The following is a 14987-nucleotide window of genomic DNA, read 5'->3' on the forward strand; positions in this document are numbered from 1 at the left end:
AATAAAATCTACATAAAAATTCACTTCCCAAACACCATTATGTATAAAACATTTTTCTCGGTGGTGCTTGGAAATTAATGTATTGTGATTAACAACAGTGGTAATGGCAACCATGAGGTGGCGGGCTGGAGGTATTAGTCGCAATGGCAGTACAATTGGCACTGGCAGTGGAGGTGACTGTATTATTAGTAAATTTTATTTTTAACAGTATTTTATATATTTTAAGAGCATATTATTAAAAAATTAATTAATTTTCATTACATATTTAAAAAGAATAAAAATCAATTAAAATTTTTATTACATATTTAAAAAGAATAAAAATCAATTAAAATATTTGATTAATTTTTATTACATATTTAAAAAGAATAAAAATCAATTAAAATATTTTTTTACTCAAATAAATTTAATTTATATTTTTGCCAAAAACTATAAAAAAAATATTTTATGATTTTTTTTTTTTTTTTCCTTCAGAAACAAATCTGTCCAAATTCGGTAGACGGAGCGGTACTGTTACCGAAAACCCACCTCATTTGGGTGCAAAGCAAGTGAAACCGTGAGAGGCACAAGCACACACATCGGCGATCGAAATGGAATCGTCGACGGCTTCGAGAGCGACGGTAACTCAGCAAGAGCAATGGATGGTTGAGAGTAAGGTTTTTGAGAACTACAACCTCTTCTCGAGCCTTCCTCCCAATGCCCAGATCGTCATGTAAGCTCTCTCTCTCTCTTTCCAAATCCCTACCCGAACCACCCAACCAAACACAGCGCTAGGGTTTTGTCTTTCAACCATTCTTCATCGATTAAACTCTCTTACTGTGTAATTGATTATTTTTTTGATGATTTGATATGCGAAAAAGGCTGGAAGTTAAACGCGATGAGCACATCGAGTACCTCACTAAAGGACTCAGACAACTCGGTCCCTTCTTCGTCGTCTTGGATGCCAAGTATCGTTTTTTTTTTCTTCCCTTCTTTTGTTTCTTCCCTCTCTCTCTCTCTCTCTAGAATATAACAGTATATGCAAAAAAAAAAAAAAAAAAACTTTAAAATATCAGATGAAACATTTCTCAAGGGTTTGTTTGGTGCTCAGAAATGGCAATGGAGGAGGATTGGATAATGTTTATCTGTTTTGAATTTCATAATTGTTTTTCGAGTTCCATCCCTCAACTTATTATGATTAATACTGCTTATTTGTAGTCGACCTTGGATTTGCTATTGGATTCTTCATTCAATTGCTCTATTGGGTGAGTCTGTTGATGATGAATTGGAAGAAAATGCTATTGAATTTCTAAGTCGTTGTCAGGTTTGGATTTTCAACTACATCTCAGTGCGTTTTTCCGTTTTGAAGTATTTAATATAATCTCACTCAGACTAGTTTTATATTGTATTTCTAAGTAGCAACTGCAGTTTTAATGTTTTTCATTTGCAGTCTTCTTATTTAGGTTTTTGAATATTAATCTTAATAAAATAATACCGTTGGAGTCAACCCTCATCATAGTCTAATAGCTTTCCATTGCTTCTATTTCTCAAGAACCCCATTTTTGCTTTTTTATTTTTTATTTTTGGGGTAAATTATAGTGACCTCCCATGAGATTTGGAGAAAATACAAGTAGCCCCATAGTTTTAGTATAATTACACCTCTCCCTCTTTTAGTAAAGCTAAAGGACTGAAACTAATGCAAGTGTGAAGACACAAAGATAATTAAGGAAAAATATGCATTTCAATAAAAAAGGGATGAAAATATGATTTGCCTGCCATTATATGACTAGATTACTGATATTAATTTTCTCACCAACTCCTATGAGTTTATTGATATTAATTTTTTCATCTTGTTATACTTGCAGCATCCAGATGGTGGCTATGGCGGTGGGCCTGGGCAGGCAAGTAAATGTTCTACATTTTGGCAAGATCCCCTGTTGTTACCAGTGTCAACCCAAATTTTCGTGGTTGAACTTGTTTGTTCAGTATACCCTCTTATTCTCCGATACTGGTAGTCAGAAACGAATGATAAAATTTGATGAATGTTTGCTGTTATCTTTTCTGACAGTCACCTAGATCATTTGTGACTTTGTTTCTCATTCATCATTTGATGTCATGAATCCTAAAGCTTTGTGATTATCAAGTTGTCTTGTTTCGGAGGTCATTATATTTTGTTGTGCAAATATTTTTTGAGTTCATGTTCTTTTAACCCTTTTTTCAGTTATTGTCATTGCAGATCAGTCTTGTTTGACATACCGTTAAGACTTTGCTTATGTGATTTCTCCAAGTCTTATAACTTGTTTGCAATTTTTTTAGTTGCCTCATCTTGCAACAACTTATGCTGCTGTCAATTCACTTATAACTTTGGGTGGTCAGAGATCTTTGTCATCGATTAATAGGTGGCCAGTTTATACTACATGGAACAATTTACTATTTTGTAATGGCACATATTTGAGCCTTTGGTTGATTTACCATGGATTATTTTTTGTTGTATTTTGCAGAGATAAATTATATTCGTTTCTGCTGCGAATGAAACATGCAAGTGGGGGCTTCAGGTGTGACTTCATATTCATTTGAGTATTTTAAATCAAAGGACTATTCTTTATGAGGGACATCATGAATCAATCACTTTGACACAATCTGTTTTCTATAATACCAAAAATTCACTGAAAGCTCCAAAAACAGGGTTCTACCAATGTACACTTAAGTATACAAGAGCAAGGTACCTGACAGCCTAAGTGTATATATTCCACAATATATCTACAGAAGAATCAGTAGAAAAAGACTCATGGCAAGTGAAAAACAAGTAGCTGAGCATCTAATCTTGAACTTACGGATAAGAAGCTTGATTCCTTCAAGGTCCTCTTGTTCCCTCCAAATTTACCCATAAAAATTTCCTGAATTTTTTGCTTGTACAATTCCCATGCTAACTATGTAACCTATCCCCAACTGAACTTGGCATAGTCCAGACAAATAGCCAAATACTGAAAAGGCACGAGGAGGTAATCATAGTTGCAACAACTAGTGGTGTTCATTAGGGAGTGGTGTCCATTAGGTAGAGTTCGTGGGGTTTATCTATTTCAATTTAAAAAGTTGAGAGAGAGAGAGTAGATTCATCAGTCAAAATTGGATAGGAGAGGCATCTGGTCATTTGTGCATCCTGCCTATGGCCTTTGAACATGGCAAGTATGCATAATTTGCCGCATAGAAATTGCTGGCGTCAAACGAAGGGGTCTCCGTACCTTGTTATTCAGATGGCTTTATTCAGATGGCTTCAAATCTTAAGCTGATATCTTATTGAGGATTCAATTAAATGATTTCATTTCTATCATGGTATTGTTTTGTTTTAAATGTGACATGGCTTTTAAGAAGTTTGAATCACCTAGCAATCACTTATTTGTTTGGCCTTAACAAAATGCTAGATTTTACCTAAAGAATGTACGCTATCTTGAGCCCTTGTTTATTTTTACATTTTTATATGTTTTTTGTTTCTAATTTGTTTGCTTGCTCCTTAAATTATTTTTATTTAACTTTTATTTCTGAATTTCCTCATAAACTATATGTGATCATTATTTTGGGCATTAGGTGTATTCTCTTCCTGATATTATTATTTGCTTTTCCATTAGGATGCATGATGGCGGGGAAGTAGATGTCCGTGCTTGCTACACTGCCATTTCTGTAAGTGGAAGTGCTCTTGCCCTCTCTTTGTGTGAACACGAACATGTGTATGCCTTACATGTGTACATATCTAAGAGTAAAATAGCCGTTTGATTGTCTAATCATCATTCTACTAATAGTGGTGATCATCATTCTCTGAGCAATGAGAATTTGCTGATAACTAAAGCTGTGTTTGGGGATTGAAAAAGTTTTCCTTCACTTTACTTGTATATATGCGGGGTGTTTGGATACAAGGGGTGAAGTAGAGAGAGATGGGTGAAAATACTTAGAGAGCAATATGATCAAATACTCTTGAGCTGTTTCTTTCTTAGAACTCAAAAGATTAGTGCCAAAAAATCTTTGTTCATTGAAGAGGGTGGAGGCCACAAATGACTCTCTCTGCCTTGTAAGTACATCTTGCTGATTAGCTTAGAAGGAGAAGCAACTTGAACTCGATTTCTTAAGAAGTTAGAAATTGAGCTAAAATACTTCTTGAGAAGATGAAAGGATCATGATGTAATAGCAGTTGATAAAACTTCATTCTAGAATGGCCATTCCAAAGGCACCTGAATTTATGTGTTAGATGCTTGCGCAGTTATTATAGTGATTCAAAGTGAAGTGAAAGTATAGACAATGCATTTAATGGTTGTATGAAGTTTGCCATTTAGAAAAACAGGTTGTATGTACTTTGTGTGTGTGTGTGTGTGTTGCTTTATCCCCAGATTTGATGTTTTGCTGAAGTATCTCTGCAAAAATCAGTGTTTTTTGGAAAAACTTGGCCTTTATCCGAGGGACTCATCAATTTTCAATTGAAACGATGATGCCTCGGTCGAAACATGTGAAACTACACCATTTCCATCAAAACTTTGAAATTTCAACTTTCAACTCCTATTTCGTTGTTTTCCAGCAAAATTGAAAAGTTTTGGTCACTTCGACTGAAACAAAACGAAATTTCACTTCTTGGTATGAACATGAATTTTCTTTTGTTTGCTTGTAATTGTATTAAGTTCCGACTGTTTTTGGTGGTTCATGGACTAGGCACATAAGTTATATGCTTATAGATTTACATATCAAAAGAGGAGAAAGAAATGGTACTATTTATGAACTGATTCTAAGCAGTGCTCGATGAATTTGTGGAAGAAAATTCCTTCAAATTTATGAGTTTCAGTTGATTTCATCATGTGCTTGCCTTTGTTACTTGCATCATAAGAGCTCTGTGAAACCAAATTGCATACATAGTTGTCATCTGGTTTAATGTTGTGAATTGCTTTACGTGGATTCTATGTGCTAAAATGGTTGATCTTCTTGCTCGTTTGTTGAATACTGCTTCTCAAATCTTTTAGTAATGTTTCCAATCTTCTTTTTTTCTCACCAGGTTGCAAGTATTTTGAACATTTTAAATTATGAACTGGTTCAAAATGTTGGAAATTACATCTTAAGGTTGGTATCAGGCTGCTTTTGCTGTCATTTGGCTGCTAGAGTGAGCTCATTCACATTTCTGTTCCCTATTCATTATATCTGTCAGTGGTTCACTTGCCTATGCTCCTTAGTATTTATCAACTGGTATTTCTAAGTGCATCTTTGAATCATATGATGTTCGCAAATGCATGAAATTATATTCATCTATGAATACAAGAGAAAAGCTGGCCGAAATGGGTACAAAATTGAATGCATGTGCATATGCATACACACTCACAATATTATGTCTCTTGCATGATTAAGAATTTAAGGGCATTGTCACGCATTTGTAATTTTAAAAAACAACTTGGTGGCACTTGCATAAAGATTTTTTTGGAGCGACTCCTTGGGACCATTTGTTATTTTGTACTTTTAAAACTGTATTTAATTTAGGGCTATTTTGGGAAGATGGTTATAATCAGTTTTTTGGTTAAAAGCTGCTTATAAGCTGCTTATAAGCAGTTTTTTTGTGAGGGATGAAGTGGGTTATAATGCGGGAAGTGGATTATAACCCATTTCCCAAAAGAGACCTTAATTTATTTAATTGGATATTTGCATCTTTTTAGGAATAAGTTTATAACGTTATATTAGTTTCTTAGTCTTTTGGGTTATGTATACAATATCTCCTAAATATCTAATTTATTATTATTTTAGTTGTGTATATATTAAGACTTCAACGTTGTTTCAAAACACAACAGAAAAGAAGTCTTTCTTCTCCTCTTCATCTCCTATGTTATTTTCTTTGTGAGTTTATTGTATTGAGTTTACAAGTAAGTGTTGGGCAATTCAAGGTTCATGAAATTCACTTTGCTGCACACAAGTGATTTTGAAGGTCGTTGTATCTTGGGAAAGGAATACCATTCAACTCGATGCAAAAGAGGGTGTGTCGTTCCTAAGGAGAGCACAATCTCCGTGCCTCGACCACCATACATGCTTCTCTAATCTTTCTCTAATAATAATATTTATTTGTTGTTTTTGATTTATTATTAGTTTGGTGTTTTTATTTTGACAGTAAATCCTGTTTAATTTTTCTAACAATCTTAGGAACGATAATTAGGATTTTCTGTTAGATGTAGTTGTGTTGGTTATAATTTTATTTTGAAAAAAAAAGGAGGATTTGATGAAGCCAATTCCTGCAAGCCTGAGAAGTTTAATGGTCAAAATTTTAGATGTTGGCAACAATAGGTGAAATCTTGGTTAACAACTTTGGGTCTTTATTAAGTGATTCATAAAGCTACTGGTTCAAAAGGAAAAGAAAAGGTTTTTAAAAAAGAACAGAATTTTGGAAAAAGTGAAACTTCTGAGGTTGTAGAAATTGTTGAGACGGGTAAGGATTCAACTTCGTTCAAAAAATCTGATGATGATAATTTTGATGAAAAAGATTATCTTTGTCATGATAGGATTTTAAGTGCATGGATTTCAAAATATTTTGTATGATTTGAAAAGAAAAGGAATGGATTTATTTGATATTTTTTTGATTGCTTCATTGATTAAATAATTGCCTCCATCTTGGTCAAAATTTGGTAGAATGTTAAAATAAAAACACGATGATTATACCTCTGATGAATTGCTAGTATCTCTAAATATTGAGGAAAAGTACCATGAAAAACAAGCTGAGTTTTCAAATTCTGATTTTGGAGCTAAGGCACATGTAGTAGAAAATCTTAAACCCAAACTTTTTAATTTCAAGAAAAATGGTGCACACAAGAATGGGAATTGATGATGCAGTTCGTCCTGGGTGGATGGGTCGGGCTGGTCCAAGCTCTTCAAGTTCCGATTCAGGCGGATGATTCCACCAGATGACCTGCAAGCAAGTCCAAAGGGGAACGGGCTAGTCCCCCAGTGAACCCTCCGGCGAGCAAATTAGTAGAGGAAGAAGGAAATATAGAGAGAGAGAGAGAGATAGAAAAGCTTAACCTTCCTCTTGTCTTCGATTCTTGCTTATATCATTTGGTAATCATTTCACTGTCCCTTGCGACGTGCCCCCTTCTGCCGAAAGCCTGTGCCGTAGCTTACCTTGTTCAGGGTGAGGGGGCTCTGTTCCGACGGGGAGGTGTTGTCGTAATAAATGCTGTGATGGGCTGCATTAATGGTGATGTGTTGTGGCAATAACTTTGCAGATCTTTGTCTGCTGATGTGGCCTGTGTTTCACCTGCCATGTGCCCGAATGTCATTGGCCCTCCATGCGTAGATGGCCTCCAGCTGTCCTGGGCTTTGCCAACCGGGTTATGCTATGGGTCCCAAGCGATGGGTTTGGGGTTGTTTGCTGTGGGCTGTAAGGCTTATGGGCCTATCCATGTCAGTAGTCCCCCATTTCCGAGTGCAGCTTTAGTCCAATGAAGGGAATAGTAATAAGGAAGAGAAGTGCGAACCGAGTGGAGAGGCCGACCGTTAGGTGTGTCGACCGTGAGGCGTGCCGACCGCAAGGGTGGCTGAGCGGGAGGGGTCGACCGTTAGGCGTGCCGACCGTAAGTGTGGCCGAGCGGGGGGAGTTGACTGTGAGGGTGGCCGAGCGGGAGGGGTCGTCCGTTAGGCATGTCGACCGCAAGGGTGGCCGAGCGGGAGGGGTCGACCATTAGGCGTGCCGACTGCAAGGGTGGCCGAGCGGGGGGAGCTGACCGCGAGGGTGGCCGAGCAGGAGGGGTCGACTGTTAGGCGTGCCGACTGCAAGGGTGGCCGAGCGGGAGGGGTCGACCGTGAGGCGTGTCGACCAGGGCGGCGCGGGCTCAAAAAGGGGGGGGCGTGCCATGTGATGATGTGAAATGGAAAGGACAGGGTAAGGGGAGGGGACAACGCATCGTGGCCATACACGTGGCAATATCGTGGGGGAAGTGAAGCGTTGGAGCAGAAATGAAACGATAGGTCACGATAGGTCAACTTCCTTGCTCCTGCGTCAGAAGTGATTCGTAAGCAAACCCTAGAAATGGCACAAGAAGAAGTGGTGAATGTGAGGGTGGACCCTCTGGGAGACGATGATGCAGAGGAGTTAGCAGCGCGATATAGGACGGAGACACGAATGGTGGGGGTGGGGGAACCAGTGGGACAATCGCAGGCGTCGGACCTGATATTGGCTCCAAGGCCAATAAGCCAGGTAGAGACGGATCAGTGGCACACTAAGGCTGACAAATCCACAATTACTGCGGCGGATTTGGAGGCTATCAGGGAAAAATACCAGATTCCGGCTGAGGTGGAGTTATTGCTGCCAACATCAAGGGAAAGGCCATCTGATGCCAGGCCAGGGGAGTTTTTCCTTTACGAGGAGGCGCTAAAAGGTGGGCTGAGGTTGCCACTGCCCCAAGTGGTGGTTGACGTACTGAATCGTCTGGAGGTAGCGCCGGGGCAATTGATGCCCAATGCATGGAAGATTCTGCTGGCCTGTGCTAGCGCGTGGCCCAAGGCGAATGGAGGAGAAGCCATGGCGGTAGACGAGTTCTTTTCCTGTTATAAGGCTTCGGGGCAGCAAGAGACGTGGGTCACCCTACAGGCAGTGATGGGGAGGGGATTGATGGCGGGGTTGCCGACATCGATTAAGGGGTGGCGGCCACAGTGGTTCTACGTGTCTGCCAATGGGGGATTGGGAGTGCGCACCATCTGGAAGGTGCCCATTAGGTCGATGGAGTCAAGACTGGGGGCAGCGGCGGAAGAGAGGGTGAAGGAGTGGAGGGAGAGAGAGAAGGCCAAATGGGACGAGCTTGTTCAACCGTCCGCATTGTTTGAAGCAGGGTTGGGACCGTAGCCGAGGGGTGGGGACCTCGACTGAGCAGAATTGGAGGCGAGAAGAGAAGTTCAGGAAGCAGAGGATCAAGCCATACTTGCCAAAGCCACGAAGTTGAAGGAAACGCGAGGAGACCGACCGCCTCAACCGATCGCGCGGGAAAGGATCCGACGCGCCCAAGGCCGCTAGGGGGGAAGGACTTAAGCAGTTTTGAGCCACGACCGCCCCCAGTAGATCCTGTAAAAGAACAGGCCAGAAAGGAGGGGGAGGCTCTGAAGAAGAAGAAGAAAAAGAAGAGGAGTGCCCCAGAGGGAGCTGCAGATGAGTCTGGGGCCAAGAGGGCTAAGGTGGCCGCAACTGAGGTGGAGGCCCCTGTGGCCAAGGATACCCCGGAGGTGGTGGGGGTCACCCCCACACTGGAGGTTGTGGAGACTGCCCCAACGGTGCAAGTAGGAGTTGGGTTGACTGAGGCTGAGCCGAGCGGGAGGGAGCAGACCTAAAGGGGCCCTGCACCTCAGGAAGGAGGGGTTCGTCTGGCCACGGCAATCTACCACGCTTGCGCGGTAGCGGGAAGGTTGGAGGGAGAAGAAGGGCCAGCCAGGGCGGGGGCAGACCGCTTGGTGAAGATTGTGGAGGAGACAGCCCTGCGCTCGACCTTCGAATTCAATGAGGCTGACCTGCTGAGGGGGTTATGCTCCGCCCAAATGGAGGTAACAACCTTGGCAGGGGCCCTTCTAAGGAAAGCAGGGGCTTCCAAGCTAAGAGCAGAGGAGGCCAAGGCCCAGTTGGCCAAGTTGAAGAAGGAGAGTGCCGACTGGAAGACTGCCCATGTTGAGCTGCAAGCAGTCAAGTTAGAGCTGGAAGACACACGCCGTAAGGTCGTGTCGCTCGAGTTCCAACTGGCTGGCGAACAGAAAAAGTTGGAGGAGTCTGAAAGAGCCTGCGCCGTTGCGGTCGAGCGGCATGAAGAGGCCATGAGCAGCAATGAAGAGCTGGTCAGGCAAAAAGATGAGGCAGATGCCAGATTTGGAGATCTGTTGAAGGAGTTGGAGGATGAGCGCGCTAAAGCAAAGGAGGAGAAGGGGAGGCTCGTGAGGGAGTTGGATGCAGAGAAGGCGAAGGCGATGGCGGAGATGGAGAGTCTGAGGAAGGGAATGGAAGAGGAAAGGGCAACGGCGGTTGCTGAAAGGGGGGCCTTGCAGGGAGAGCTGGACGAAGAGAGGGCAAAGGTGGCTTCTGAGAGGGCGGCCTACCCCGATCTGTGCGTCGCAGTAGTGGAGCAATACAAAAGGTCTCCCGAATTTCAGATGGCAGTAGATGCCGCAGTCGCCAGGTATCTGGCTGGGCAAGAATCTGGGGGGGTGGGCCCATCAAGGACGACTGCTGGATTTAGGACGGAGGCAGAAGTTATTGAGAGCTTCCAGCAGTCAGACTTCTACAAGCACGAAATGGCTGAGTTCTGGGACAGCGGGTGGAAGATGTTCAAACGCAGAGCTGAAAAGCTGTTCCCAGACTTGGACCTGAGTAGTGTAACGATTGGTGAAGATGATGTGGCCCAAACCCCCCTGGACGAGGGCATCGAAGAAGAAGAGCTTGTATGCAGCGAGGAGGAATAACCAAGAAGAGCTTCTTCTCTGTGTCTGTTTTTTTTTTTTTTTTGTTTTTTGTAATGAACTTGTGTACACATTGTAAATGAATAAAATTTTCGTTTATGTTGTCAATTGACTGTGTTGGCCTGTATTGTCTAAAATGAATGAAGTCTTGTTATAAAAACTGGTCATAAAAATTGGGCAATAAAAATTTCATGCAAAGTGAAGTTAAAAGTTCCTCCCTGCAGAGTGAGATTGGATTTGTATGAAAATTGAAAGGATGATAGTAGTTTATTGAAAAATTGGATTATGAAATTGTAGAACATAATATTCGAATGGGGACAGAAAAATAGGTTGCCAATCGTAACTAAAGGTTTAATTGGAGAAACAAGCTGGGTGGGGTGGGAGATAATCTGATTAGTAAATGAAATACGTGAGAATACCTTTGGAATCTAACTAAGTAGAAACGTGGTCCTGGAATTGTGAATAAGTTTCAAATGTGACTGAGTGTTAAAAACGTGGTCCTGCTTTACGAAATTTCGTGGATAGGATGATCTCAGCATGGAGTGCTCAGTTCAGGCTGAGGCTTTGAAGTGCTCAGTCTGGCCGAGGCTTTGAGTGCTCGGTCTGGCCGAGGCTTCTGAAGTGCTTAGTCTGGCTGAGGCTTTGGGTGCTCGGTTTGGCCGAGGTTTTGAGTGCTCGGTCTGGCCGAGGCTTCTGAAGTGCTCGGTCTGGCTGAGGCTTTGGGTGCTCGGTCTGGCTGAGGCTTTGGGTGCTCGGTCTGGCTGAGGCTTTGGGTGCTCGGTCTGGCCGACGCTTTGAGTGCTCGGTTTGGCCGAGGCTTCTGAAGTGCTCGGTTTGGCTGAGGCTTTGGGTGCTCGGTCTGGCCGACGCTTTGAGTGCTCGGTCTGGCCGAGGCTTCTGAAGTGCTCTGTCTGGCTGAGGCTTTGGGTGCTCGGTCTGGCCAAGGCTTTGAGTGCTTGGTCTGGCCGAGGCTTTGAGTGCTCAGTCTGGCCGAGGCTTTGAGTGCTCGGTCTGGCCGAGGCTTTGAGTGCTCAGTCTGGCTGAGGCCTTGAGTGCTCAGTCTGGCCGAGGCTTTGAGTGCTCAGTCTGGCCGAGGCTTTGAGTGCTCAGTCTGGCTGAGGCCTTGAGTGCTCGGTCCGGCCGAGGCTTTGAGTGCTGCAAGTGAAAGTGTTATGAGAGCGACATACAGACATTTGAATTATAAAAGCTGAGAACGTCGGTCGGAATTTGTATTATGTATTAAAGAGGAAAATACAACAATGTTGACAATACAAAAGTATGAACTCATTGATAGTAACGCTTCAAATGTTCCGCATTCCAAGGGTGGGGGAGGTCTCGGCCTTCCATGTCTTGAAGTCGGTAAGTGCCTGGTCGTGGTCGGGCTTTCACAACGTAGGGTTCCTCTCATTTGGTTGCCAGTTTGCCCTCGGTTGGATTCTTTGTGGCAAGAGTCGCTTCTCTCAAGACTAGGTTCCGTTATAGAGAACTCTCGTGGTCGAACTCTGCGGTTGTAGTGTGTTCTCATTTTCTGCTGGTACGAAGCCAATCTGACAGCAGCAGTCTCTCCGAGCTCTTCGATGAGGTCCAGGTCTGTTCGATGGAGCTCTTCGGTTGAGGCGAGATCCGGATGTAAAACCCTAGGGGTGGGCAGACCGACTTCTACCGGAATAACCGCCTCAGCGCCATATGTTAAGCGAAAAGGGGTTTCCCTAGTGGGAGTGCGAGCAGTGGTTCGGTAAGCCCAGAGTACATTTGGTAGTTCCTCAGCCCAAAGGCCTTTAGCAGCTTCGAGCTTAGTTTTGATGATTTTCAGAAGGGAACGGTTGGTGACCTCAACTTGGCCATTTGCTTGGGGATGACCGGGGAAGAGAAGCATGGTTGAATCTGGAGATCTGCACAAAATTTTCTGTACTTCGCGTTATCGAATTGTTTGCCGTTGTCGGAGATGATGGCTTGAGGGATGCCAAATCGGCAAACGATCGATTGCCAGATAAACCTAGTGGTGTTCCGCTCGGTGATTGTGGCAAGGGGTTCGGCCTCGACCCACTTGGTGAAGTAATCAATGGCGACAATCGCGAACTTGGTCTGACCTCGACCGGTGGGAAGTGGACCAACCAAGTCGATCCCCCATTTGGGAAACGGATAAGGGCTGCAGAGTGTGATTAACTCTGTAGGAGGAACATGGGGATGTTGGCGAAACGTTGACATTTATCGCATTTGAGCACGAAATCGGTCGCATCCTGATTAAGAGTTGGCCAAAAATACCCAGTACGGAGTATCTTGTGGGCAAGGGACCTTCCGCCTGGATGATTACCACAAATTCCCTCATGGATCTCCTGCATTATATAAGTTGCTTGAGCTAGATTGAGGCACCGTAGATATGGTCGGGAAAAACCGCGCTTGTACAATATACCGTTGACAATGATGTAATTGGATGCCTGGGATCAGACTTTGGTTGCCTGCTGTTGGTCATCTGGGAGTGCCCCTGTGGTCAAGAATAGGAGAATGTCGGATGCCCAAGGGATGGGTTCGTTTTGGATGAACTGTACAGCTTGCAGGCCGGGTGAAATGGCCGGGTGGTGTAGATATTCGAGACGGACATCATGGCTGAGATTAGGGTGGTCAGCAGAGGCTAGCTGAGCCATCTCATCTGCTTTGGAGTTTTTTGCCCGAGGTATGTGCCTGATGTGGAAGGTATTGAAGAGGCGAGCAAGGGGGAGTGCCATATCCCTGTAAGCTCGCATTGTGTCTTCCTTGGCGTCGCAGTCCCCCGTCATCTGACCGACGACGAGTTGGGAGTCGCTGAATACTCGGAGGTGGCTGACCCCAATGTCCTTGGCAAGGCGAAGTCCTGCTATCAATGCCTCATACTCGGCCTCATTGTTGCTTGCTTCAAACAAGAAACGGAGGGCACATTTGAAATAGCCGCCCTCGGGGAAGGTGAGGATGAGGCCGGCCCCACTTCCTTCTCTGCGAGACGAATCGTCGACATTGAGAGTCTAAGAATGAGGATCTTCTGGCTCTGTTGGAGTTGGTGGGAGTGGGGGGGTAGTGGTCGGGGCCGGATTGGTGAACTCCAGGATGAAGTCAGCTACAGCTTGCCCCTTGATTGCTGTCCGAGGGCGGTAGGAGATGTCAAACTGGCTGAGTTCTATTGACCACTGCATTAGTCTGCCTGAGAGTTTTGGTTGCTGCATGACCTTTTTCAGGGGCTGGTCGGTGAGGACCACTATGGAGTGGGCTTGGAAGTATAGGCGGAGTCGTCTGGAGGCAATGACCAAGGCCAGGGATAGCTTTTCTAATAAGGGGTAGTTCTGCTCCGCTCCCCTGAGAGCCCGACTGATGTAATAGACCGGCCGTTGGATTGAGCCATCTTCTCTGAGGAGAGCTGCACTGACTGCGGTGCTCGACACTGCTAAGTAGAGGAAAAGGGGCTCGCCCGTGATTGCCTGTGAAAGAAGGGGAGGATTGGCCATGCATTGCTTTAATTGTTGGAAGGCCTCTTCGGATTCAGCTGTCCATTCAAAAGTGTAGAAAATTTAATGTATAAAGAGAAATAGAGAATTGTATTATTGATTGATATTAATGTTATGGTTACAATGATTCCTATATATAGGAGAGGGTGAGTGTGTAGTAGGTGAGGAGTAGGTGAAGTGGAGGTGGTAGTGGTGTAGTGGGTTAGGTTTAGTGGAGTAGGTGAGGTGGTAGTGGTGTAGTGGGTTAGGTTTAGTGGAGTAGGTTTAAGTGGGTGAAGTAGGTGGAGAGTAGGTGGATTTTAACAGCCCCCCGCAAACTCAAGGGGGATAGGAACTAACCAACTTGAGTTTGGAGAGAGTAACAAAACAATAAAATACATAAAAATAAAAGAGGATAAGAGACACTGTATGGTCGTGTCAGACCATTGGTGAAGACACTGGATGGTGGTGTCATAATGTTGTAGAGGACACTGTATGGTGGTGTCATAATGGTGTAGAGGACACTGGATGGCGGTGTCAGACCGATGTAGAAGACAGTTTATGGGGTCATGTCGGACCGTTGTAGCAGACACTGTGTGGTCGTGTCAGACCGATGTAGAAGACAGTTTATGGAGTCATGTCGGACCGATGTAGAAGACAGTTTACGGGGTCATGTCGGACCGTTGTAGCAGACAATGTTGTGACAGTTGTTGTGACAGTTTACAGAGTCTTGCTGGACCCTTGTAGAAACTAACCGGAATCAATGTCGGGACAGTTTACAGAGTCTTGTCGGACCCATAAAGGAGCTAACCGGAATCAATGTCGGGACAGTTTATAGAGTCTTGTCGGACCCTTATAAAGTCGCACCCTCAAAAGGTGTGCCCAATCTTTCAAAAAGCGTGCCATCAAAAGGCGTGCCCATGTTTTCAAAAGGCGTGCCATCAAAAGGCGTGCCCAATCCATAAAAAGGCGTGCCATCAAAAGGTGCGCCAGACACGCGGCGATGCACGTGATCGACAGAACGCGTGTCGGCCTCTTTGTCATGGTCTTTATAAACCGAAGCGGAGGCTGAGGCTTGGAAGCAGAGACAAAAACCTGCTAGAAAAAACTCTG

At 44.0% G+C, this 14987-nt stretch overlaps 1 protein-coding gene across 2 annotated transcripts in view; it reads left to right on the forward strand.

Moving 5' to 3' along the window:
• Positions 1-448: 448 nt before the first annotated feature.
• ERA1 (Prenyltransferase family protein) overlaps positions 449-14987 on the forward strand; it is a 28451-nt gene continuing 13912 nt past the window's right edge. Inside the window, exons 1-8 of one of the 2 annotated variants that reach the window (XM_028226925.2) lie at positions 449-709; positions 858-944; positions 1195-1300; positions 1842-1877; positions 2293-2375; positions 2478-2531; positions 3603-3654; positions 5009-5073. In XM_028226925.2, coding sequence (XP_028082726.2) covers positions 588-709; positions 858-944; positions 1195-1300; positions 1842-1877; positions 2293-2375; positions 2478-2531; positions 3603-3654; positions 5009-5073 — 605 coding nt within the window. In that variant the 5' untranslated portion in view covers positions 449-587. Of the gene's footprint in view, positions 710-857; positions 945-1194; positions 1301-1841; positions 1878-2292; positions 2532-3602; positions 3655-5008; positions 5074-14987 lie in introns of both variants that reach the window. The other variant, XM_028226924.2, reaches the window with a different exon arrangement.

Source organism: Camellia sinensis, chromosome 1, assembly GCF_055761805.1.
Source record: "Camellia sinensis isolate YWXY chromosome 1, ASM5576180v1, whole genome shotgun sequence".
NCBI classification, from domain to species: domain Eukaryota; kingdom Viridiplantae; phylum Streptophyta; class Magnoliopsida; order Ericales; family Theaceae; genus Camellia; species Camellia sinensis.